Source organism: Physeter macrocephalus, chromosome 9 (genome assembly GCF_002837175.3).
Source record: "Physeter macrocephalus isolate SW-GA chromosome 9, ASM283717v5, whole genome shotgun sequence".
Lineage (NCBI taxonomy): Eukaryota > Metazoa > Chordata > Mammalia > Artiodactyla > Physeteridae > Physeter > Physeter macrocephalus.
In genome coordinates this window covers 47,629,611-47,657,152 of record NC_041222.1, presented here as the reverse complement: position 1 = coordinate 47,657,152, position 27,542 = coordinate 47,629,611, and the positions used below count along the sequence as shown (strand labels likewise).

Sequence of the window (27,542 nt, the reverse complement as noted above, 5' to 3'; positions counted from 1 at the left end):
CAAACACTGGGCTGGTATCCAGCTAAGTATCAAGACAAGAAGAAACACACTTTCTCATATTTTCCCAAATGTTATCTTTGTTTAACTTTATGGACATAAGTAGGGAGAAGAACCTACAGGAAGTTGTGTTTGTAGTTATTCATAAATGCAGGTAATCAATCATAAGTGAAAGAGCTTTAAAACTGCAGGGAAACATCTTCATGCATTAGAGGTAAAGTATCAATTCTTACAATGAAGTTAATGAAAGTATATTTTAAACAATTTGTAAAAAGACAGAGGAGCTCAATTTCTCTATGTTCTATAAAGCAAAATAAAACCAATTGCTGAAGCTTTACTAATAGCTGACGTTCATTGCATGCTCGCTAGATGCCAGGCACTGTGCTGAGCTCCTTACATGGATTATCTTGTTCAATCCTCCTTAACCCTACAAGGTGGCTACTATTATTTTCCTCATCTTAGGCATAGGGAAGCTGGCATGGAGAATTTATCAAAGGTACTCATAGTCACAGACCTGGTGAGCAATGGAGCAGGGATTCTCATGCTGGCCTGTCGGGTTTCAAAGTTCGCACTCAGTCACTGCATGATGCTAATTCTCTCATGTTTATTTCAGCCGATGGTCCAATTTCTTTTCATTAATGTTGTAGGATATGAGAATAAATGACATGTGTGGGTCAGGCAAATCATTCACTTCATTTATTTTCTTAGTTCATTAAGAATTAGATTTATTTCCTCCAATAAAATGTGACTTTTTCTTTGTACTTCCATATTTTATTTCATTTCACTTGTTACACTAACAGCATTTTTTTCCTCCTTTTCCTGCTGAGGTCAAGAATTCTAAGGAGGGGAATATAATCTGTTTTTTTTGTTAGGTAAAGGCTGAATTTGTAAATTAAGGGGAAACAATATTATTTTTTAATTATTAATTTTTAGTTAATAATTTCCATTTTTCTTTAGTGCAGATTCTAGGAAAGTCCTACTGTTAAATCCATTTATTGACCTAACCATCATCACCACCATCCCATTGCTGAGGGGATTGCACAAGATAGAGCCTGTAAATTTCAGCTCTAAACTGTTATGCTAAAATCAGTACTTCTATGAAAAATACCTTCCTCCGTATTGTCTGGAAGTCACTGCCAGGAGTGGAGGTCAAATAGGTGAACAAGGTGGTGTTACAGGCTGTGGATTCCTTACTGGTAGGGGACCCTCCTCCTCTTCTCCAGGCAAAGTGGAGCTGCATGTATAGCGGTTAAGTGTGGACTCAGGTGGTCTGGGTTCAAGCCCAGTTTTGTCACTGAATGACTGTGTGATTTGGGGTAAATTACTTAATCTCCGTGTACCTTAGTTTCTTCATCTGTAAAATGGGACTGGTAATAGTTCTTCCCTTATAGGGTTATTAGGAGGGTTAAATGAGGTAATATATGTATAGTCTTTAGCATAGTATCTGGTGTATAGTTAAGTGCACAATAAATGTGAGCTGTTATATTTTATTAAACTGTCATTCAAGGGTTAATACTACTTCTCCATGAGGCATTAAGAAGACTACACCAGTCTGTGGCTTAAGAGATGACTTGTTCAGGCTCAGGCAGCTGGGCCGCTGGGGACCTGGGGCTTCGCGCACCCATGAGGTTTTGGATTTGATAACCGGAGGTGAGGCTGTGCCGGCCATGTTATTGTGCATTCTTTATGAAACACCACCTCCCCGCCACCCCCCCCCGCCCCAATTATTCAACTCTGTGCAGCAACTGGGCTCTTGTGTTTATAAGCCCAGAAATCTTGAGTTACCAGTCCGGGCCTAACACTCTTATGGGTGTACTGTGCATTCTAGAGGCAAAAAAAAAAAGAGGAGGGGGAGCTGAGGAGGTGGTTGTGCCTGTGAGGACCTGTTCTGTAGACAAGATGAATTTACAGGACTGAATGTGCATCGGAATGAATGAATGCACAGGAATCAAGCTGACTAGTTCATCCGTGAGGCCCCCTGAGAGGTAGCTGAGGTAATGGAAAGAGGATGGGTTTTGCTGTCCAACAGAGTTTCAGCACTTGGCTCTACTGATCCCCAGCTGTGTGACATTGGACAGACTAACCTCTTCAAGCCTGTTCCCTCACATTTAAAGTGGGACACAATTGTCTGCTACACAGGTTGTATGAGGATTAAATGAGATCACACATGTGAAAGCCTCTAGTATCACCTGGTACCTGTCTAAACATGCAGTGCATGTTGGTTTCTTTTCCCTCTAGGGCTTCGGCCGATGCAAATTCTTCTTGCGAGTACTTGGAGTATGTTATATAAGTGAAATGAGCTGTTAGCAACTGGAGGGAGAAGTCACTATGGGTGTGCCAGGAGGGGAGAGGGTGAGGCCAGTCTTCAAGAGACAGGTAGGATTTGGATGGGCAAGAAGAAGAAAGGGAAAGTGCCCCCAGGACAAAGGGGAACCTGGCCAGGTGGTGTTCTCTGTGGGAGAGGAGAGCAAAGGGTCATGTTCAGAGGGGCTGCCGGTGACTGGATGAGGCCAATTGGAGACAGTGTAATTCAGTTCCAAGTCCTATCCCTGTTTTGACATTTACAAGACATGTGACTTCGGGAAAATTGCTTAATATCTCTTTCTGCCTCAGTTTTTTTTAAAGAAAAATAGGGCTTCCCTGGTGGCGCAGTGGTTGAGTCTGCCTGCCGATGTGGAGGACACGGGTTCGTGCCCCGGTCCGGGAGGATCCCACATGCTGCGGAGCGGCTGGGCCCGTGAGCCATGGCAGCTGAGCCTGCGCGTCCGGAGCCTGTTCTCCGCAATGGGAGAGGCCACAACAGTGAGAGGCCCGTGTACCGCAAAAAAAAAAAAAAAAAAAAAAAAAAAGAAAAATAATTGTATTTTTTAAATGTACAGTAAAATTGACTTTTTTTGATAATCAGTTCTATGAATTTAACACATGTATAGATTTGTGAAACCACCATCATGATCAGGATACAGAACAGTTCCATCACTTCCCAAATCTCCCTCATGTTATCTCTTTATAGACACATCTTCCGCCATAATCCACTAATCTGTTCTCCGTCATTAAAACTTTGTTTCCTCTTGAGAATGTCACATAAATGGAATCATATTGTCTGTAACCACTCGACTGGCTTCTTTCACTTAGAACAATGTTTTTAAGATTCATCCATGTAGTTGTGTGTATCAGTAACTTGTTCCTTGTTATTAGTAGATTCCATTATATAGATATACCACAGTTTATTCACCTATGAAGAACATTAGAGATGTTTCAAGTTTTTGTCCAGTTCTCAGTTTTATCATTTATAAAGTGGGTTGATGTTAGTAATTGTACTTTCCTTATAGCACTATGAGAATTAAGTAGGATAGGGTATATGTATGTGTATGTATATATATGTGTATGTATGTATATATATATGTATGTATCACAATGTTTTAGATAGGATGGTACTGAGCAGAATAAGAAGTATTGATCAATGAAACAAAATGAAGAGTTTGGAAATGAATATAAATATTTTGTATGAGATATCAAGCATGTTTTCAAAGCAGGTAGGTAGGGAAGGAGAACTTCTATCCATCCCTCCCCCTAGGTAATCTCATTCAGTTCAATGGTCCAGTGTTTAAATAGAGTAGCTAACTGTGGGGACACAAGTCGGAATGCCTGGATTCAATTACCAGCTCTGCCAGTACTAGCTGGACAAGTTGCTTAAATTCTCTGTGCCTTAGCTCACTCATCTACAAAGTGGAGATACTACTGGGACCAACCTCACAGGGTTATTGTGAGGGTTAGATGAGTTAATATATGCAAAGCCCTTTGGTTGGGCTCTGGCACATAATATGTAGTATTATATGTGTTTAGCTTTTCTTATTATGTATGTATTTTATTTTATTTTCAGCTTTGTTGGTGTATGATTGACAAAAACTGTATATATTTAAGGTATACAACTTTATTTTTGATATGTATATACATTGTAAAATAATTGCCACAATCAAGCTAATTTTTTTTTTTTTTTTTTTGTCTGTGCTGTGTGGCTTGTGGGATCTTAGTTCCCTGACCAGGGATGGAACCTGGGCCCCGACAGTGAAAGTGCCAAGTCCTAACCACTGGACTGCCAGGGAATTCCCACAATCAAGCTAATTAACATATCCATCATTTAACATTGTAAACTGTTGTTTCTTTTCTTTTTTGTGGTGAAAACACTGAACATCCACCCTTTTAGAAGATTTCAAATATAAAATATGGTATTGTTAACTATTGTCACATTGCTGTACATTCCACTTCTAGAATGTGTTCATCTTGCCTAACTGAAACTTTGTACCCTTTGACTAACGTCTCCCCATTTCCCCCATCCTCCAGCTCCTGGCAACAAGCTTTCTATTAGCTGTTTCTATGAGTTTGTTTCAGATTCCACATATAAGTGAGACATGTAGTATTTGCCTTTCTGTGTCTGGTTTATTTTACTTAGTATAGGCTCCTCTGGTTTCTTCTATGTTGTCACAAATGGCAGGATCTTCTTCTTTTTAAAGGCTGAATAATATTTCACTGTATATATATTTGTTATGTATGTATTTTAGATAATGTGTGTAGATTATGCCAACTACACAAAAGAGCATTTAGGTTCTCGGATGATTTCAAGTTAGGATAGGATGAGCAAAGACCCTCTTTCCATTTTATTTGTTTCTTTTATGCTGTTTTATTTTCAGGGCATTGCTCCCAAAATAGAGTTTTCTACGAGGACAGCCATCAGAGAACGTGTGTTTCCACATAGAAACAGATTTCTTGTAAGTATAATGGAGAATCCACTGACAGAAATGTTAGAAATTTTCTCCACAAATTTAAAATCAGCCTCAACTCCGTTTACCAAGTTTAGATGCAACTGGACAAACAAACCTGGAGACTTATTGCTAGGTTTGAATTTCTATAGTCAAACTGTTTGTTCAGCCTGTCACATTAGAGTGAGTATGTTTGGCATGTATTCATCATGGCATAATTGGTGGAACAGAATGATCCAGAAGCTACGATCACAAGCTTGATGTGTCGTTTAGTTAGCTTTTGTTGTTGTTGTTCCATGACTTTTACTCTTGATTTTATCAACAGTAGTGTTTCCTTCTTTCCTGTGCTGAGGCTGAAACTCAGAGTTGTATTTGTGGGCCACCTTTGGTAACAGTGAGGGTCTTGGGACATCCATGAGCACTACCTTCATTTTACTCTCTTGTTCAGCACTAATTTCCCCTTCACCCTGATTTCTTTCTGTTTTTGTTTTACCTTATTGTCCATAATTTTGCAACCATGTAAAATCGTTTCTAAAATGATATAGAGAATTAATGAATATAGTTTGTAGACCTCACCTGGAGTCCTAGAAAATACCTTGAAAATGTGGGCTTTGGGTTAAGAGGTACTGAATGAGAAGGGTCACTAATCTGTGCAAATCCATCGATCCCCTGGGCACCATAACTCATAAATGGGAAACCAGTGGTTAATTTTCAGGAAGGCAATAGCTGCTTTTTAGTCTCTCCTTATTTACCCACTGTTTTCTCCAATCTGTTTAAGTGTGCACAGTGATTTTTCAGTTTATTATTCTTTTTCTTCCACTCCACCATTTTAATTTTGTTTTAATCTCCTAATATAGGTCTTCCTATATTAACTTATTTAAGTGTTAACTTTTAAAAATAATAGCTTTCATTGTTTTCCTATAACAAAAGTATCCCATTTATTTTATACAATTAGAAAATACAGATAAGAAAAAAAGACAAAATAAAAATAAAAATTACCTGTTATTCTTACTATCTAGAGATGAGCATGACTACTTTTTAAAATATATTCTTCTGTACACACACATACACATATTGTTTTAATTTTAGAAGATTAGGATCATACTACACTGCATATTATTTCATATCATATTTTTACTTTGAATGTCATAAACGTGTTCTCATGTCCTTAAGTATGCTTAAGCCAGGCAATTTTTCATGGCTTCATACTATGCCATTATACAGAAGTACCATAATTTTTGGCAATTCATTTTCTGTTGTTGGGTACTTAGCTGATATATCAGTCAGGGTCCAGTCTGGAAAACAAACCATACCTGTTACTTTAACCGAAAGATTTAATGTAAAAAAAAAAAAAGAGGGCTAAACAAGGGTTGGAGGACTGAAAGGAAAAGGGGAACACTGAAGTGATGGAGATAGTAACTACAGGAAGCAGCTTCCACCTCTAGAGTTGGGGGAACAAAGGGAAGAGGTTGGGTCATCAAGAACATAGAAAGTGGAGGAAGAAACCCCATTGAAAGGGCACCCAGACATGTGGGGAGGGGCTGCTCTCCCGGGTGTTTCCTCATGATTTCAGAGGGGAGACTCTGATGAGCTGGGACTCAGACCTCTAAGGAAGGACACTGCTCATTGTTGCTGTCCCAGGAGCTTGGAGGAAGGATCCCGTGGGGCTAGACTCAAATCTCTGAGCAAGGGGCTCTGGCCACCTGGTGCTGTGAGGCTAGTTTTGGATTATGGTAGGAAAAAACTATAAACTGGAGCCATTTGCTGCTGTTAAGGTGAAGAATGGTTGCTGGGGTGATGCTGACAGGAACAGAATGCAAAACTGGAAGTCCCCGGTCCCTTCCTCCTCCTCTAGTACGGTCTCCCTCTAGCGCCCTCTAGTGGTGGAGCCTAACAGAAGAGCTGGAAAAGCCGAAGGGGGTTTGCAGAGTGCCAGGTCCAGTATCATAAAGCTGAGAATAGAAAGGTGGGTTTGGAGCTGAAAGGAAAGTGCTTACTCACCAATATAGTTGGTTTTTAATTTTTGAACTGTTCTAAGAATTTCTGTAGCTATACATATAGCCATAATTATTTCCTTATAATAAATCCCTTGAAGTGAAATTGCTGGACCCAAGTTTATGCCAAATTCTCTCTCTCTCTCTCTCTCTCTCTCTCTCTCTCTCTCTCTCACTATATTTCTACATCTATCAATCATCTGTCTATGATGGGGTGGGGGGGTATCTGATACTTTCCAACTTTCTCATAATACAAATAAATCTCACTGCTAATAGTTGAAATATACTAGTGATACTAACCTGACCTGAAGAAAAATTTTAAAATGCCCTTCCTTAAGTTCATGTTTTATAAATCTGAGCTGTTCAATCTTCTACCTTAAAGTTCAATTGAACACAGTTATATTCTGATTGCGTTTTCTTCTTTAAAAATATTGTTTCTTTTTTGGGTCTTCAGGAAGAAAGATGTAAGTCACAAAGGCCTTTATCCACATCAAATGGACCAAAATTCCCCTTAAGTAGTATAAAGATGAAACCAAGGGAGAGTAATCTCGACAGACTGCCCCAAGGCATGCAGTCCCGGCCGCCCTCTCCATATTTCACCAGGCGTTTCTTTCAGGACCAGCCAGCTCAACTGAATCCTGGAGATAGTTTCAAATTACCTGGAGAAAGCAAACCTACATTTGTAGTAAGACACGTGAGCCTAAAAGTATTTTTCACAGTCCTTTGGAATGGTGAGTGTGTGAATGAGGGTGGAATAAAGGAAGGTTGGACCATGAAAACAAATGGGTAAGTAAATAAATAGAGGAAATTCAAATTGAATGACAGCTATGATTAAATTATGTTCACTTCCTAGAGTCATTGTCAGGAAAGATGTCTTATGCAGAAAACTTGCTTAGTAAATGTCTGCCGTCCCTATTTTTAATTTCTGAAAATCATTAATAGAGAGTGTTATCTATACATGATAACCTGCCACTGTCCAGAAAAATCAATGAACTGTCAGTGGTAGAAGATGCATATCAAAGGCTGGCATATACTCTGTACCAATCTGAAACCAAAGCCTCATCTGTTTTAAGAAAACTGGTTTGAGTTTTCTTAGTGAGGTTGTTGCTTAATGGCCACACTTTTAAGAGCAGGAAACATATGTCTGCAGGAAGATGCAATGATGTGCCATAGTCAAAGCTGTTAATTAAAGTTATCTTAGATTTAGCCCTCAGGAAATAGTAGGCAAATTTAATCACACTTGTTCTCATAGTCTCACGATTTTTTGACTACTATAAAAGTAAAGGAAAATGTAGAAGAGTTCAAGACAAAAATTACCCACAGGTTCACCAGAATAATAAAATCATTGTTTAATTTGATACATTTTCTTTTGCCTTTTTTTGGTATTCATAATGCCTTATTTTTTTCCCACAAAGTTGTAATTATACTGTATATACAGATTTGCTTCTTGATATTTACAGTTAATATTACATTAAAAACACTTCCAGTATTAGTTCATATTTTTCATGAACACCATTCCACATTCTAATTCATGACTTATTCTTCAGAATGTTAACTATTGATATTATTGTCAAATTGATAATTTGACTTAAAGTTACCCGTGATGATGTTTGTGCATTAGACACAAGAAATGAAGCATGGTAAATCTCAAAGGCAAGGTGCTTTTGAGCTGACTGGATATAGAGTTGGTTTGTAGGTAGAACAGAGATGTTGTTTGGCTAGAAAGTACAGGGTAGCTGTTTTCTTCATGGTGACTTGGGTAAAAATGTCTGGCAAAATCTAGCAACCACTCTTTAAACATGGCTTCATACAGATATTGTTGAATTGAGTTTATTGAGTCTGATTTATATCATTTGACATAAATTTTTATAAAATACAACTTTAGTGTATGCCATTATGGGCTAAATAACCTTAAAATCTTGGAAGTTTTCTTAGGGAATTAAAACTTGCTTGATACTTTTATTTAACAAATTCTTATACAGTCTTTACTAATGTGCCAAGCTCTTTCCTAAGTGCTCTTTTATTTAGCCAGATTTCCTGATGATATCTGAAGTTTAAGTAACAGCATTAAAATGTAGAGGACCTGATGTTGTCAAGATTGTAAATTCTAATCAAAGTATTTCTTGAAGTAGATTGAAGAGTAAAATTATAACATGCTTTCTTGAAATTAAAAAAAAACACAGAAATAAACAATGTTAGAAAGAAACTCCAGCAACTCTATGTCATACATATTCTGGAAGAGTCTCTATTTCAAGTATTTTGACATGTTGGCAGATCATGTTGTCCAGTGTAGGAAAATACGGTTACCTTAAGTAAAATAATACAGTCACCACTATTCTTTTTTTCAAGGATATAGACACTCAGACTGGAAGAGGATGTGGAAGGCTGAAATGTCACCTTGTGAAAATCCCTTGTCTTTAGGGAGGACCACACCTAGGCCAGTACTGCTCAGACTGTTTAGGAACATGAAACTCTGTCTGGTTCTAAAAGGATGTGAAATAAATGTCACTTGCTGTTTTCTGAGCTGGAGCCTTACCAGTGGTTAGAATATGATTTGTGCCTAGTGTTAGCCCATGTCTTCGTGTTCTAACCTCAGTGAAGGTAGGGCCAGACAGGTTTCCCTACTGGCTATAACATTTTATATACTTGGAGACTGTGATTTAATCTGTTCCCAACCTCTTTTCTCACCTGCATGACTGTGACTGAGGGGGAGAAAGGCATTACAGGTAATGAGGAGAGGGTAATACAGGCTACAGTGGGTTCAAGTCTCATTCCTTTCCTTTCCTTTCAGGTGGACAGTGCAAAGCCCTTTGGTGAGAACAGTTCACAGCATCATTCCCAGAAGTCTAGAAGAAAATCTGACTTTTCAAATTTTCCATTTCCAGTGAGAAGAGGTACTTGAGTTTCTTGTTATTCCTATACAGTTTCCCCATGGGAACGAATGCATCCTACCTACCTCTAAGTCTTCTTTCATTCTGAGGAATCACATGTTTCTTTGGAAATTCAGGGCCTAATTCTCAGGTTCCCTCCCGCTGTGGAGTTTCCAGGGAAGGAGTTCCCATGAGCGGAGTCAGCTGAGAAGCTGTTTCAGAGTTCCCCTAGCTGTTGAAGGAGACTGCTCTGAGTAGTGTGACCACTGAGTGTGCTCTGGTTGTGGTTGTTCCCTGGCTGGGCTGGAAAAGCAGGAAGCATCTTGCCCTGGTGGAATCTTCTTGCTAAGGCACCACTGATAGCTAACGTATAGGACTCTCCATTTCTCTGGATAGGAAGCAGCAGGGGATTGGTGGAGATCAGGAGGTGCAACACTTACTTTACAAGATTCCATGTCAGCAAGGAGGAGAGGCAATTTGTCTGAAGCAGTGAGGTTAAGGCAGGGGATCTCAAACGTTTAGATTTCACTACCCTTTTGCGTTAAGTATTATTGAAGACCCCAATGAACTTTGTGTATGCAGATGATATCTATCAATATTTAGTGTTAGAAATTAAAACTGAGAAATTTGTAAAATATAAGAATATACAAGCACACATTCTATTAGCCATCAGAGTGGTGACATAATGACATATCATGTAGCTTTTGGAAAACTCGATTATATAGTCGTGAGAGAAAGAGAGTGAAAGAGAGATTAATATTATTAGGAGAACAGTTTTGATCTTGCAGAGCTCCTGAAAGGTCTTAGGGACCCATGGGGAGGCCCCTGGATCACACACTGAGAGGCACTGGGTTAAGGCCTCCCTGGGAGGCCTCTACTTTATGATTGAAATACATGAACCATGTCAGTACTGAAGGTCAGGGCAGTGAATTTCAACCATTCCTGAATTAATAAAAATTCTTAGGCTAGAAAGGGATGGTGGTGGCCCATTCTCTTGACTCTTGGTGAGACTGGACCTGTACCATCCCTGACAACAGGGTTTCCTATCTTAGGCTGAAAGGTTTATACTTTTAAGGGACTGCACATTCTCTTGTGGTAACTCAAGCCGGTGGCCTTGAATCACTGTGTTCTACAGCAGCAAACCAAGGACAGAAGGCAGGGTTTGAAGCAGAAAGTGCTTCATCACCTCTGACATTTAAGTCCTTTGGATTGAAAATCACCCATGTAGCCCATAAAAGCAGCACTGTCTTCCCCATTACTGTGAAATCAAGCAACAGGAAATATCCTTTCCCAGGGAGGACAGTTGGGCTTAAAGCTAGCTCAATTACAACGGGACTCATATATCACATTGGTCTCAGCCTTTGTCTTTCTTAATCCTGGCAGGTGGAGAACTAAGGTTCCAGAGAGGTTACAGAGTGTGTACAGGTCACACACCAAGTTTTTGGCATACTTACATTTAGAGAAGACGTTCAGACCTCTGGGCTCAGATCCTTGGAATCCCTGTAGCTTCCAAGCCAGACTTTTCCTTAGGTCACCTGTCAGCTCATTCATTCAGGCCTAAGGTAGAATAAAGCAGTGCTTCTCAAACTTCAGTGTGCATTTGAATCACCTGTGGATCTTGTTAAAGTGCAGATTCTGATTCCATAAGGCTGGGGTGGGGCCTGGAATCCTTTTCTAACAAGCTTCCAGGTGATACCAATGCAGCTGGTCCATGGACTACACTTTGAGAAGCTAGGGAACAAGGGCAAACTCCCCGTGAAAGGGAGTGTTCAAAAATCAGTAGCAAGGGGGTTCCTAGGCAACAGGGCAGGTTTATGGTTATAGCTGAAAAGGGGCTTAGCATTACCAATTCCCTGCTCAGCTGGGAGTTGGGTAGAAGAGAGCTTCTGGGATAAGATGCCCACACACATATGTGCATGCCCAGAGGATATGACAATTAGCATGCTTTTAAAAATCCCTTTTTATATCTTCCTTCTTATTGCCAGTGGCATTGGGGAATCAGCAGTCCCTTGTCACTGCCTAAGCCCCAGTCATGCTGGGGGAAGCCACGGTGGCCTTAGCATAGCCTTGCAAATACTCATTTCAAAAGCATTTTTTTTTTCAACCTGGAAAAATCCCATTTATTCTTGGTTTTATCTGTGTGTATTTATTACTTCTAGTAATTCTTACCATTCTCTGGCATTAGGTCTATTTACTTATTATGATTACTTGGGTAATCATAATGATTTACACTTTTGCTGTGTTGTTTTTCCAAGCTCTTATGTATTCATTTTTGTATCTACCTTGGACAAGTACACTCAAGAGTTTCTGCATAAGTAGGATTTTATGTAAACCAAATATAAAGGGAATGCCAGAAGAGGCAGAGGGTATGAATTTTTCATTGAGCCAAATGGCTTTCTTTTAGGCCCTGGGCACCTGGGCAAATAAGAGTTTTCCAGGCTGCCCAAGGGCTACTGAACTTATTGCTTCACTTTTGACTCCCATTTACTCTTCCTGTATCCATACTTGCTGTCATTATTATAACCTCATTGTTGACCTCAAGAGGACAGTAAAACTAATAGATAAATTGCTGTGACTTCAGGAAGACTTAAAGGTGATGGTATAATTTACAAGGGAGCATTTAAGTTCTCTGATAATTCATTCATTGTGTAATAGTTTTGTACTGCTGTGGAATAAATGTAACAGCAGCTTTAGGGGTAACTGGTAATAACGAGTCATTGAAACACCTGTTCCTCTTTCTTCTAGCTTCTTCTCTTGACAGACTTGCAACTAACGTAAAGGTAATTTTTTTTTTAAAGATAATTTTAGAAATAGCATTTGTAAACTGATCTATTTCCAGTTATCTAATGTCAATTATTGTGCTTTCTCCCATGAGTGGTGGAAAGTATATTTCTAGCTAATGCTGCTTATGGAATTGCTGTAGTTTAATTTGAGTTGCTTTGCTTTAGTTGGTTTATTCCCCTCACATAAACTCTTTTCATTTGTAGGATGAATCACCAGTGAGGGTGTATGTAGGCCCAATATCTACTTTATCAATAGGGATTTTCATTACCTTTTCTCTAATCGAATACCTTTGTATATAGAGGTGGTAAATCACTTGTTTTTAAAGTTTGATTGGTTTATGCAGGTGAAGGTGCAAACTTCCATGTTACAACATGAGAATGGATATATGCAAAGAAAATGGAGTACACTGAGCTTCCTTTGCCATAGCAGTTAAATATTTTGTCTAAAAAATTATCTTTCCCAAACCCAATAATCTCCAATCCTTACAAACCAAAGCTCAGAGCATGAGTTTATTTTGGCTTGTGAATATATGCCAAATGTTCAGAATTTTGGTTATCTTTCCTTGCCCTTGACTCCTGAGCATTTTGTCTCTAGTCTTCTCTACTCCCACCCCTCTTTTATTTGCAGGAGATCCCCGGGGCAGGTATTCTATCATCTTGCCCCCAGTTCTCTTCCCTGTCCCACCCGGCCCCCAGCTCTAAATTAAGCAAACCAAAGCAAAAACTACAACTAAAGATTAATGCACGTTGTCACTCAGGTTATCAAAGAGCCAGATGAACGGATTGTTTTAAGGAATGAATCACCATCATCGTTAGATTCAAGTAAGTTTGGAAAGCCCTCGGCCAGTTACAGTAACCAAGGAGATGCCGATTTCCACCGGGAAACTTCATTTGCCACCTTCCAGCACTCCAGATCTCCCAGCCCTCTTCTGGATCAGCCCCTTCTCCGAGAAAGGTCAGCAGCAAACATCCATCTCTTTGCTAGAGGAGTGCCTTGTGGTCTGGCAGGAGTAAAGTCAAGTCACTTCATCAGTTTGCTTCCTTAGGAATATTCAGCTGGGGACACCTTGATATGAAAAATTATTATTCCTTGAAAAATAATCCCAAAAGTAAGAATTGAGACTTTTCTCTTACCCTGGAAAGCATATCTCAGAATGCTTGTTGAAAATGGGACAGACAGCTAACTTGGCATAGGTACTATTTATGTATCCATTATTATCTGTCATGTATTTTAGAACTCAAGCTTTTGATTTCACCAGTATAAAAGAACTCACTATCGAAAGTTTGGAAATTATAGAAAAATGAAAAGGAGTGAAAAAAAAAATCACCTATAGTCCTGCCACCCAAAGACGAGAATGATTAATATGTGGGTGTATTTTCTTTCTCTTTTTCTAGACATAGTTTGTTGGCTTGTCACACACACACACACACACACACACACACACACACACACAAACCCACAATTGCATATGTCTGGAGGGCAGGCCAGAGATTGAGAGCAGGAACCTTTATTTTCCAAACTGCACTCCCAGCTGATGTGACTAACCATCCGGTTTGCCCCAGACTGTCCTGATTTTAACCCTGACAGTCCTGCATTCTGGGAAACTTCTTGGTCCCAGGCAAACCAGGACAGTTGGTCACAACTCCAGTGAAGTAGCACAAAAGATAATATTTTTAAGATAGTTGTTTTGAATGAAAGATAGGCCAGTCTGCTTTTCTCTGCATTGTTAGTGATGAGAATAAGAAATCTCCACATAAAAATAATACAATTGCTAACAAAGAGACTTGTAGTAAATATCCCAGAACAAAAATGGCACTGAAATTTTAGTAAGAATTATAAGAAAGTGACAATGCATTCTTAGACTTTTTTCAGAAATGATAGAATACCTTTATATTAAAATGGACTTGAGGAAACCAAGTAAAATATTTTGATAAAATCTACTAAGTAATGGTGAGTCTTTGATTAGTTACTATATTGGAAGAAAATAACACAACATAGATTTTTAAAAATTGGCCTTGAATCCCAGAGACAGGTGGTGAGAGACACATTTACACCCCTCTCTGGGCGTGGTCTCCCTTCCCTTCTGGCTTCTTCTCTTTCTACCAGCCTGCAGCTTAACAGGTGGACAGAGCAGGTGGGGGGTTACCCCAGATGTAAAGACTTAGAATTTATTTTAAACAGGAGGGGAGGAACCTTCAACCGGTGGTAGTCAGGACACTTGAGCTCTGCTCACCTGTCTCCAAGTGCTATGTGATCTCACACAAGTACTCAGCCTTTTAGACCTTAGTTTCCTCATCTGTAAAAGGGGTTTAGTGATCAAAGATCCATCCTCTTTCAGCCCAAAGTGCTTCTTTTCTGCCAGAACTGGAAGAAGCTCATGGATTTTGCCCATGTGCCTTGTTTTCGTACATCACCCAAACTCCTTATAATCAGCATAGCAAGCTTTTCTGAGGGACTGAATTGAGCATCCATTTACTGAGAACCTATTATGTGCAGTGTATGTGATCGTGACACGTCCTTGCTTCCCAGTGGCTCACACACTAGACGGGGTGGCAGGCACACCCCATGTCACTAAATGTGAGATGGATTATGATGTGCACTTAACAGAAGTATAATTGAAATGTAGGGGAAAGGCCGAGCAGGAGGAGGTTAATTCCATTAGGAAGGAGATCTAGGAAGGCCTCATTTCTTTTTAAATAAATTTGTTAGATGGTTTATGCATTCATTCAACCAGTCTTTCCTGAGTATCTTTATGCAGCAGGACAGTAATTCTCAACTCTGGCTCACTGAAGAATTGCCTCATATTGAGTCAGAATCCTTGAGATTAGTACTGGGTGTGTGGAGGGGAATGTGGAATCTCTGTGGTTAAAAGTGTGCCTCACCAATTATACCTCAATTAAAAAAAAAAGACACATGAAGGATCAGTTACCAATTCATGGCACTTAGTAGATATTCAATAAATACTTGCTGACACAAGGGAAAAAAACAGTGCCTCAGAAGGAAAACAGGATTGATAGTCAACCTGCTAGTCCTGGAATAGAAATGCTAACATTTAAGACATTTCTTCTGATCTCTGAGAACTTGCAGTGGGTGTTAAAAAAAAATGTACACAGAGAGTTTTCTACAAGGCAGAACTTTGAGAATAGTACAGACCAAATGCTATCAGAGTATAAAGGAGAAGGAAAGTACTCTGGAATGTTTTATGGAGGAGGTGGCATTTTCATGGGGGCCCAGAGGGGAGGGGATTGGATTGTGATAGTTCATGGAGGGGAGGGATGGAAGGTGAGAAGGCAGGGGGTGCTGTCAGGTTCTAGAAGTTAGAGCAGCCTTGGGGAATAGTTGGTGCCAAGGCTGAGAGTCTGAGGGGGACTGTGGAAACCAAGCTAAGGAATTTGGGCTCAGTTGGAAGGCAGTGGGGAGCTTTTGCAAGTCATTCACAGGAATTAGCACAGTTGACTGTAGAATGATGACTCTGGCTGCAGACCAGAGTTTTAATCATTTATCTCTGATGAGTCAGCAAATTCTGTGTCCAAAGTCACTCTAAACTGATAAGTTTGGAACTAATCAAACTATGAATTTGTAAATAAGGTGACAAAGTATAACATGGTCACACAAAGGCTATCTGGTTTGCCCAAGACTGTCCTGGTTATAGCGCTGAAAGTCCTGCACTGTGGGAAACCTCTTAGTTCCAGGCATCCAGGAGAGCTTGCCACCTTGACCTCCAGGGAAGTGGCACTGAAGATAATATTTTTAAGGCAGCTGTTTTGAGTAAAGGATATCCCTCTGTATCCTTGGGGAAGAATCCATTCCCCATTGACCTCACAAAGGCAGCCCTTGGAACACTAGGTGTTACTGTTATCGAACCAGGTTCGTTTGCCCTATGCACAGCAAGCCAAATGCTGAGGTGCAGAGAAAGTTTATTCACAACGCAGCCAAGTAAGGAGATGGGAGAAGAAGTCTCAGATCCACCTCCCCAAAGGCAAGGGGCTTGAGATATGGGATAAAGATTCAGGGTGGGGGCTTCCCTGGTGGCGCAGTGGTTGAGAGTCCGCCTGCCGATGCAGGGGATACGGGTTCATGCCCCGGCCCGGGAAGATCCCACATGCCACGGAGCGGCTGGGCCCGTGAGCCATGGCCAATGAGCCTGCGCGTCCGGAGTCTGGGCTCCGCAACGGGAGAGGCCACAACAGTGAGAGGCCCGCGTACCACTGAGCCGGCGCGTCCGGAGTCCGGGCCCCGCAACGGGAGAGGCCACAACAGTGAGAGGCCCGCGTACCACAAAAAAACAAAACAAACAAACAAAAAAAAGAATCAGGGTGGTCTTAGGCATGAGGAAATGTGATTGGAGGTAGAGAAAAGGTGAAGTAATCGGTACTTTGCCCAGGCATATCTGGGTTACATGCTTCATCATGGGATGCATGTTCTAAAATGGAGGTACTTAGCATGATCTGAGGGTGGAGTTTTTGGCCCTCTGATGTCAAAAAATTGTTCATCAGTTAACTGTGCAGACACAGTTTTAGGGTCAGTTATCTCAACCAGTCTTAGCCAGCTTGAACTAGACAGGATCTAACTCCACGTTCTTGTAAAACAACTTAAGCCCACCATTACTATAATGACCTGTGATGTCAGAGGCTTTATCTATAGGGGTGGTTAAGAAGTCTTGTGATATATTACCCTAGGCTATGTGAAGCTTGAAGGGTATGCAAATAAAGAAGGGAAAAAAGAATAAAAACAACTAAAGGAAGCTTAATCAGTAAAGGCAGTTTGTAAGAAGAGGGGTTTTTAACAAGCTGTTTCCTTTTCTTCTGTAAGTCAAGCTCAAGAATTTCTGGTAGTCAACCATAAGGGGCATAGTTTCACTACCAGTGTTTAGGCTCTGCCTCACTCACTGTTCTTTTCACATGAGCCACCGGGACCAGTCTCCCTCTGCTCAGATCACAGAAGTGCATGGGAAATATTTTGAGTTTCTGCTGACTTAATACTGAAATCAGCAAGGGCCAAGTTTGCAAGGATGAGATGGGAGGCAAGTTTTGGAGTGAGAATCAGCCCAAGGTTTTAATGGAGGAAGTGGAAAACACTTTTAAGTAGCAGCATGGGAAATGGTAGTCCCAAACGTGGGAGAAACTCTCTCAAGCCGGTTCCCTAGCTCCAGTGTCCGGATAGAGTCACATCCCTTCAGCATCCATCCGCAGTCGTCCCACTGCACAAGGAGAAGGCCATAATCAAGGCAGAGCACTGCTCTTACCTGTTGACTCATCATTCTCAGAGGTCTTCAAATATAGTGTTGATTGTATATAGTAATAAGGGTAACAAGTGTACGGATAATTCTGGCACTGGTTACTCAAGACCAATGAAAAAGCATTTGCAGTGTCCATTTGGTGGCTATTTTTTTTTTTTTTTTTTTGTGGTATGCGGGCCTTCCTCTGTTGTGGCCTCTCCCGTTGCGGAGCACAGGCTCCGGACGCGCAGGCTCAGCGGCCATGGCTCACGGGCCCAGCCGCTCCGTGGCATGTGGGATCCTCCCATACCGGGGCGCGAACCGGGTTCCCCTGCATCGGCAGGCGGACGTGCAACCACTGCGCCACCAGGGAAGCCCCTTGGTGGCTATTTTTTAATGCCAATTTCATTTATAGCTTCAAATTATTTCTATTCCTTCATCTTAAAAATTCTTAAGAGGAGTGTAGAAATGATGTGCCTGGCCTTTTCTTAAACATAGGCAGTGCTCTAGATGGTTCATTCATTTGCTGTGAGTCATTTTCCTGGGTTGGTAATGGATTTGTGTAGATCCAGTCATTCTCTTGGTCTTGTCTCCCTGGAAACCAGAGGGTACATGCTCGTTACAGGGAGCCAGGATGGGTGGCCTGGATGTGGGTCCCAAACCAAGCAGAGGGGCAACTGCACAGGGACTCTTTAGTGTGGTGGCCATAACAACAACTGGATTGATTCTCACATGTTTCTGTCATTTCCAGTGTTTACTGTATATTAGTTAAAGAGAACGATTTTATCCAAATTGCTAAAATTTTTAGGCATTTTAAGAAAACAATATCTGTGCTTTTCATAATCAAACTGCAAATTCTGCCTCAACTTAAGAGTTGGTACTCACTTCCCTCCCCAAAATGAATGAATGAATGGATGAATTCAATCACTCAAGAAATATATATTAAATTCCTACTGTGGTATTCAAAACCCTGAGATGAGCTATTAGACCAAGAGGCCCAGTCCCAACTTCAGTCTAGGAGGAGAGACAGACATTAACCAAATAATGACAAAATGTCCACTGGGGGAAGTGCTATGAACGAAGGGTGAATGGATTCCAAGTGCATGAAATAGGGAAGCCGACTTCCTCTACAGCAGGGGTCCCCAACCCCCCTGGGCCGCAGACCGGTACCAGTCTGTGGCCTGTTAGGAACCGGGCTGCACAGCAGGTGGTGAGCGGCAGGCGAGGGAGCGAGTGAGCGAAGCTTCATCTGCCCCTCCCCGTCTCTCGCATTACCGCCTGAACTCCCCCCCGCCCCACCCCGGTGCCAAAAAGTGTCTTCCACAAAACCGGTCCCTGGTGCCAAAAAGGTTGGGGACCACTGCTCTACAGGAAGGGGCTCAGGAAGGATCTTCCTGAGAAATCAATGACTGAATTGAGCTCTGACGGCGGGTAGGACTCAACATGAGCAGGGATGGGGGTTGGGGGTAGCAGCATTCTACCTGAGGGAGCAGTGCTGGCAAGTGCCTGTGGAAGGGAGAAAAGCAGCCTGTTTGAGGAACTGAAAGACACTGTAAGATCTGTGGTTAAGTTTGGGTCTGGGTGGCCTAAAGTAAATGACACATAAAATACCCCGTGGTGGAAAACAGTTGGGATTAAATTTTGTATTAAAAATTTTGGGGTTACATGTTTTAAAAGTAAAAGCAGGATTTGTTCTTTAGAGAAATATCTAAAATACACAGTAAATTACAAAGAAGAAAAGAGTCACACACCCTGACACACACCATTTTTAACATCTTGGTTGTTTTTATTCCCAGTGCTTTTCCTATACCTAGGTTTAATAAAGACATTGAAACCACGCTATGCACACTGTTTTGCACGTTGCTGCTTTTTTTCTCACCTTTAAGTTATAAATATCAACCCTTATTGTTATGCACGCTAAGTGTCCTTTTTATCAGCTGCATAATACTCCACCCTGTTTACTCTGTTGAGCAGGTTCCACCCTGGGTCCCAGTCCATGTGGAAGAAGATCCACGAAAGGGTCTGCAGTCGTCTGACATCCCACAGATCTCAGCAACACCTAAACAAGGTCAGGGCTTCTGATGGAATTAGATCTTTGCTGACAAAATAATATGGGAACTGGGTCTCACAGTCTAGCAGGGGAGACAGACATTAATCAAGTAACCACAGAAATAAATGTAAAATTGTGATGCTCACCAAGGAGGTTACATGGTATCCTGAGAGTGTATGAAAAGGAGTATTTGACTTGGTTGGCAGTCAGGGCAGGCTTCCCTGAGGAAGAGACAGTGGAGCTTCAATCTGAGTTATGAGTAGCAGCTACTTTGGAGAACAGCACGCATCAAGCAGGGGTCCTACAGTGAGAGGGAGCGTGGTCCTATCAAAGAACTGAGAGAAGACAGTGTAACTGGCCCGAAGCACATTTCCTTCCACTCTGGACAGGAATCCCTGTCCAGGGAAGAATCTAGGGACGTGTGTGGTCTGCATGAGCTCACAACATGGAAAAAAGTTTTCCTCAAAGTTAATAAGGTGTTTTTCACTGTTTGACTTTTATGGGGGTGAGGGGAGTGTTTCTCATCCATAGATAGATAAACCCAGCACTTTGTCTACTGCAGATGTACAGCCATTAGCTGTGACCTGTCACCAATTCAAAAAAATTCAAATAGAAGGTTGCCAGTGCCCCCTCTGGTTGGATTTAACTATACCATGTAGTTGAATTGGTCATCTTGACATTTAAATGCTGGCATTTAAATGAATTATTTAAATGAATATTGATTACCCTAATCACCAAGCTCCTGGATTACTTTACTGCCTGTCTGCAAAGTCATTTGCTTTGCTTTGTTAATTCGTAGTTTTTTCAAGTAAGGGAATCCCTTTAAAATGTAAAAAGAAGGGGCTTCCCTGGTGGTGCAGTGGTTGAGAGTCCGCCTGCCGATGCAGGGGACACGGGTTCGTGCCCCGGTCCGGGAAGATCCCACATGCCGCGGAGCGGCTGGGCCCGTGAGCCATGGCCGCTGAGCCTGCGCGTCCGAAGCCTGTGCTCTGCAACGGGAGAGGCCACAACAGTCAGAGGCCCGCATACCAAAAAAAAAAAAGAAAAAAAGGAAGAAAGGGACGAGGGAGGGGGCGTGGGAGAGAAGAAGAAAGAGGAAAGAAAAAGAAAGAAAGAAAGAGCGATAAAGGGAGGGAGGGAGGGAGGGGGAAAAAAAGAAATAGTATCTATATATGCACATGTATCATGAACACAATATATATGGCATATATGGGATTCATAGACCTCTTAAATGCAAAACTACACATCCAGATATCCTTGATCTGTATTACATTATGAGTAATGCAATTGCTGGATTTGTTTTTGTTATATAGAAAGACTCCATCTCTGAAGTAAAGAATATCCTTGAAAGACCAAGCTACCCTCTGAAGAAATATCCGGTGCATGAACAGAGATATTTTAAAACTGCTGTCCTATGTAAGTAAGCAGCTTAAGTGCTTCTTGTTGATTTGCTAAAATAATTTCAGTTTCCTGCTACAATATAAAGTACCTAGAAAATGTGGCGGACAGGAGTCAAGGAGGAGATAAGAGACACATTCTTCCTTCAGACAGCACATATGCGGGTCTGCCAGCAGTCTTGCCTCTTGTATCCTCCCCCCTACCCCCTTACCTAATGGTCCCTCTTTCAGCTCCTCAAACACAAGCTCCTTCCGGCTGTGGGGACTTTGCATGTGCTCTCTGACTGGAATACTTCTTCCTGATCCTGTATGGGTCACTTCTCTTTACCTTTCGGGTCTCATGACTTTCCATGACACCCCCTCCCGCTCTGAGGTACACCTTTTTAGCCCTCTGCAGTTTTCTTTCATAAAGTATGACACAGTTTGTTGTTATATTTTTATGTGGGTTGATTGCTTAAAAGTCTGCTCCTTCTACTTGAATGACACCTTCCCGAGGTCAGGGACTCTGCCATCCTGCTCACTATTTTACAGCCAGAATTACAGTGGGATCCCATTTAACTTAGGTGAACTCAACCACACATGCCAGGTGTGTGCCCTGTACAAGAGCCTTCCTTCCCCCCACCACCCTGTCGGCCACCCTTGCGTCAGACGACCTTCCACTGTGGTTGGTGCTCAGTAAATATTTTTTGTGGGAGGCTGTTGAATGAGGTGATGAGGCAACTCTGGAATTCAGATGTGTCGTAAGAAGTTCGTCATTTTGTGGGCTGTCGTCATTTCTCAGGTTTTGTCTTCTTTCCCTTCCTCCCCAGGCCAGCTAAGAATAGCTCTTCCTTATTAAGTGCTTCCTGAGTGCCAGGAACTGGCCCGAATACTTCACTTGTATTAAATGAATTAATATTTAATTATCACAATAACTCTGTGAAGTTGGTACTATCACCAGTTCCATTTCACAGATAGGGAAACTGAGTCAAGGAGAGGTTAAGTGCCTTGCTCAAGGTAACATGGCTTGTGAATGGCCCAGCTACAGTCTGAACCCAGGTGATCTGGCTTCAGTGACCATGCTTTTAACCGTTACATTCCATTGTTCTCCAAAACTGGAGTGTGTGATAGGAGAACCCTGGGGAGAAAGAGCAGAGCCCTTTGGAACCTAAGCCGAGTCGGTGGACATTGCCCTTGAACATCCCCCAGAGGGTCCTGTGGTGTTGTATCATGTAGTCCCTCATTCTAGCAACATCAAGATAATTAACGAATCTTTTTGAACAATAAAGGAGTGTGGGATGACGTGCTAGGCTTTCACTGTCGTCAGGCTCCTGAAATTCTGGTTTGAGGGTCATTCATGCTTTAGGGCACACATCGCCTTGCCCAGGGCTGGCCAGGACTTCCCGCCTGCAGCACAGAGGAATGTGGAGGACAGCTCAGTAATTTCCCATTTTGCAGGCTTCTACCTTAGAACGTTCTGCTTGGTAGATTAAAGGATGGCTGCTGGGCCACATAATCTCCGGTTGCCAAAATAGTCATCTAAGCATTTATTAGGTGGTTATACGGAACACAACCCACTTAATTACCACTTAGGGAACGTGGCCCACGTAATTACCACTTAGGGAACGTGGCCCACGTAATTACCAAATGCCAAATTGTGTTGAATTTCAACATGGCTAACATTAAGTTACATAAAGCCCTGAACCGGCAGATATGTGGACCCTGACGTGAGGCGATAGAGAGAAGGTAAGAAAAAAAATCTGTGTTAGTGAATAGGTTTCCTTTGTAACATGTCCCACTCAGTGGTTTGGAATATGCTCATAGGCCTTCTCTGAAAGCTCTCCATACCATTCTCTTCCTGTCCCAATTTGGGTCATGGATTCCTGGTGAGGCAGGGGTCCTGGAGGGCTGTGTCAGTGAAAGTTTTCATGGTTGTAAAGAACCCAGGTGACTTTGACGCGTCTTAAGCAAACAGGGCATTTAGTAGAATGATGCTGTCTCAGTGAATCCAGGGAAGATCCAAACAAGCAAGGTCAAGCAGCTAAAACGGGACAGTCACGGCTATGGGCTGGGTAGACAGCAACAGAGAGGAGCATTCGGCAGAAGACCCAGTGAGTTTCCACTCCATGTCCCTTGCCCTGTTTTTCTCAAGGACTCTCCTGCTTACAGCACCAATGCTTGTCCTTCCCTTCTGCACTTCTGCTCTTTCACTGTTCATCATCTTTCCCTCTCCTGGTTTCCTGGTGATCTCAAGATTCAGGGGAAATGAAAAAGTAGATTCTTAGCACTTAGGGATTAAGTTAGGGATGCTTGGACCAGAAACAATGAGTCCAGTTGTCTGACCAGGGAATGTGTGGAAGAGATGGGTCGAAGGGGTTGGAATACACCTGTTTCTCCTTACTCAGGATGGTTTGGGCCTTGATACTTTTGGTATAAAACAGATGATCCTTTGTATACTTTAAGATGGTGAATTTTAGGTTATATGAATTTTACCATTAAACAAGTCCCATAAACGTGCACACACACACACACACGCACACACCCGTTAAACCTAGTTCTCCTGTGAGATGTGATTGCCTCGGTGTCACCGTCCTTATCAAGAGCTGATTGCCCACGTCTGGTGTGTGCTCACTGAGATTCCACTTTCAAGGTTGGGCTTACAAGGCCTCTTCTGTGAAACCTGCTGGTCCCTCAGGTAGACTCAGGCCCTCTGCCTTCCACCCCTCCACATGCCTCCACTAAGGACTTCGTTCCTTCAGCCTTGTATTGTAGTTGGTTTTCCTTATGAAAACTCTCCCAAGAAGAGGGCAGAGGACTGGAGGGAGGTCTCTGCAAAGGGATGGGAGACTGAGAAGATGGCACCAGCTCTGGCCCACCGACCCTCCCATCCCTGTGAGCAGCTCCTGTGATCCCAGCTGCTACCGCCATGGCCAGCCTGCAGCAGGAGCTTGTCCACTTGTAATGCTCCCACCTCGAGGGAGGGCAAAGAACCCAGGCCCAGACGTCCTCAGACACAGACGAGAACTGTAGCCCAAAAACTTCTCTAAAATTAAAGAATAGCAAAAAGGAAATAAACCAAGAAAAGGAAAGAAAAAGGACAACAGTGAATTAAAATGCCGGTTTCTGATTCTGTCATAGCTCCTTAGCCTCCAGCTCCAAAGGGAGGGGCTGCTATGGCTTCCAACCTTACCGTCTCTGCTGGGCAGGTGGGAGCCATTTTACTTCCTCCCACGGGGCCCCTTCGTCTCCCTTACAACCAAAGCAAAAAGCAAACCAGCCTACAGATGCCAAGCTCCAACCTCGAGGCCCTCCCTCTCTGATTTGCTCACCAGCTTCGGAGGGATTTGTCATTTGATGGCTTGTGGTGATTGACACATGGATAATGACACACCTCCCTTCATCCCAGGGTCTCCTGGTCCTGTCAGGGTCTAACAGACAGACCACACAGGCAGTGGCCATACACCGAAATCACATGGCAAATTCCTGGGTCAGCAATCCTCAGTGAGCATTAGAATCACCTGGAGGTGCTGAAAAATACTGATGCCCAGGCCCCACTCTGGACCAACTTAATTGGAATCTCTGTGGGTGGTGCCTGGCATCGGTATTTCTATAAAGGTTCTTCAGGAGATTCTAATGCACATTTAGCACCGAGAATCTCTGCAGTAGACTGCCAATGCCTTGAGAATGGGGGACAAAGAACACCCCCAAATCCTATACTGACCCCCTCCACTCTCAAAAATAATTGTTCCATGGAATAGAATTGAATTGGGCATGTTTAACAGTTTGGCTCAATAACACCTAGCAGTTTCTGCACATTTACTGTGTGCCAAGGACTGTACTAACTCCTCAGAGTAACACTAAGAGGTAGGTAGATACTCTGCTTGTCATCATCCTGATAGTATACAAAGAGGCCAGGTAACTTGCCCAAGGTCACACAAGTGTTAGTTTTGCTAACCTAACTTGCCTCATTCCTACACGTAGAGTTACGTGCCAAGATTTGGATAGAGGGAAATCATCTTCTTCTCCTTGGTTGTGTTTATTGATTGCCTTTTTCTCAGTGCCACATGTAGTGTATGAAGTGTCTTCACATTTCACAGGGGAGACTGAATGAAAGCTGGAGGAGCATCATGAAGAGCTCACTCATCAAGCCAACTGAACAACAGTTTTTGTTCTGTGTATCAAATCACCAGTGTCTAGCTCCCTTTAAATCAAACCTGTACCTACCCAGTCTTTTGTACCCAGGTAAGAGTCATTGATTAAAGTGTTTGCTGTTTTGGGCTCAAGTTTTCTTGTCAAGCTGGAAAATTTGTGTTTTAGTTTGTTTGTATGCTTGTTTTGAGCTTGAAAACGAAAATAATAATTGGGTGGCAGGTGCTTTTTCATTTGGAAAGCACTTCTTAAAATTCTGATGAAAATGTCAAGATGCCTTTTCAGGTGTTCCTCATTTTTGGCAGTGGATGTGTTCTTGAAAAGTTCTTTTCTTTCCCTCCTTCCTCATTTTTTCCTCCTTTCCGCTTGTCCTCACCCCTCCCCCATGTCTACCTATTTCCGTTCCCTTCCCTTCCTTTTCCTTCCCATCCCTTCCTGTCCCTTCCCTTTCCTCTTACATTTTCCATGAGCTCGAGGAAGCTGCTATCTAGAGGAATAAACTGATATAGCCTCTAGAAAAAGACTGTCACCCTGATTTTCCATTTTTGGTAAATCTGTTTTTTTGTGGTTGTTTGTTTGCTTTTTAGTGTTAGGCTTGATTTACATGATATCAACTGAAAACCTAGGAAGAGGGAGCATTACTTCTGGAGAATTCAGGTCTTGCTTTACAGGTTTAATTTCTATGATACATTTGTAAGAGGAGGCTAATTTCTTTTGATTGTAGTTTAAACCACTCCTTCTGTCACCTACCCCTCCTTTTTTCCAGCAATTCTTAAATAAATTTATATGAGGAACAAAACCTTCAAATATTTCTCTGAAATAGCTACACTAAGTTTGGCAGAAATGACTGCCAAAACCAGATTTAAAATTAGTAGAAGGGTGCCTTTATGAAATGTTTACTCAGTTTGAGGAACAAGAGGATGGGGATGGATTTAAGTGGACATTTGTCTTCATGGGTCTACAGACCCAGAGAAGAGAGGGCTTGAAAACGGAAACCTTTGTCTTTCCTTCATGCTATAACCTGAGCATTTTCCTCTACCATGCCCTAAAACCCTTTCAGTTTTTACAAGATTCAGTGAGAATCAAGTTTTCTTTTCTCATTATTACCATAGGAATTGGTTCATTAGGTAAATTAAGAAAACGAAATTAAAAATTAAAGGAGAAAAAAGTCCAAAAGCCAAAATAAAACAAAATTCATTTATCCCTTTCTCAGAATTTCAGCCTAATAAAGGTATATATCACAACAAGCATTCCACCTTTGAAAGACAGACGATATGCTTAAATTACACCTGCTTGTATGTTCTCAGTGTGTCTGAAACTATAGTTGTCAGTTTGTTATTTTGAGGTCTGAGTAGTCGTCAATAATAAAAAAATACTGTATTACATTAAGACTATGGTACAGTTCTCAGAAAAGGGCCACTTAGGAAGGATATAAGCAGCTGAAGGAAATCAGTTCTAATGAATTGGTAGCCTGTGGCAGTTATTGTTCAGATACACACTGTGACACTCATTGTCCTTTTTTTCTTTTTTTATGGTTTGAGCATAACTCCTTAATTCAATTTAGGGATAAGATCTTAAATGCCCATTCCTTTTTTTTTTTTTTTTCTTTTTTTTCTTTCGCAAATCAATCTGCCTTTTGCTCTCTTTCTGATCTGCTAACTCTATTGTTTAAGTTATTCCTATTTTATCTTTTTATTTCTCAAGGAGTTATTTCAGTTTTGAGGAGTTATATTGGGGCCAGGATTGCAGCAGGATTTTGCTTTTGGAATATATAGAAATGTGAATAATTTTGTGACGTACTGGGGTTCAGATTACTTTGGGAAGATCTGTGTCATTAAACATAATAAAAATCCCCACCTGTCTTGCTTCAGTTTATTACTGTTTTCTTGACTTTCACAGCTGCAGATCTGTCAAAGCCTGGACCTTATTTTACAAACGTGTTTCACAGGGTCTGGGTTTACAGAGGCTCCTGGGAAAATCTCCTTGGTGGAGCCTGGGCCCTCCAAGCAAAAGCCACCATACAGTAAGGCCATTTCCCTATTGTCACCTGACTGACCCAAAGTTAGCTGAAGCCTATAGACCCTGAATTATAAATAAGATTTTAAAAATGAGAGTGTACATGATATGTTTAACATAAGAGAAGTTGGTCGGTTTTAAATGCATAATTGGGGAGGACTGACGGATTATGTATGCAAGTTCACCTAGCCCCTGAATGCCTGGCTGCTCTTACTAATAGTCGTGGCTGTTCTTGATTAGTTCCATTAAAGGAGCCCTCTGACCTCTCTGAGGGCAGCCCGAGGAAAGGACGTGCTCTCTAGTCCATGTGTGACCAGTGACCATGCTAGTA

The 27,542-nt window shown here is 41.8% G+C and overlaps 1 protein-coding gene across 9 annotated transcripts in view; it reads left to right on the top strand.

Annotated features, from left to right (window-relative positions):
• SPATA6L (spermatogenesis associated 6 like) overlaps nt 1-26,829 on the top strand; it is a 65,007-nt gene extending 38,178 nt beyond the window's left edge. For 6 of the 9 annotated variants that reach the window (XM_055087191.1, XM_055087189.1, XM_024126879.3 and 3 more), the window contains 8 exons: nt 4,686-4,763; nt 7,203-7,442; nt 9,540-9,642; nt 12,364-12,398; nt 13,160-13,356; nt 19,595-19,688; nt 20,984-21,086; nt 25,144-26,829. In XM_055087191.1, coding sequence (XP_054943166.1) covers nt 4,686-4,763; nt 7,203-7,442; nt 9,540-9,642; nt 12,364-12,398; nt 13,160-13,356; nt 19,595-19,688; nt 20,984-21,086; nt 25,144-25,157 — 864 coding nt within the window. In that variant the 3' untranslated portion in view covers nt 25,158-26,829. The remainder of the gene's footprint in view (nt 1-4,685; nt 4,764-7,202; nt 7,443-9,539; nt 9,643-12,363; nt 12,399-13,159; nt 13,357-19,594; nt 19,689-20,983; nt 21,087-25,143) is intronic. The other 3 variants (XM_055087188.1, XM_055087193.1, XM_055087192.1) reach the window with 3 other exon arrangements.
• Nucleotides 26,830-27,542: the final 713 nt, after the last annotated feature.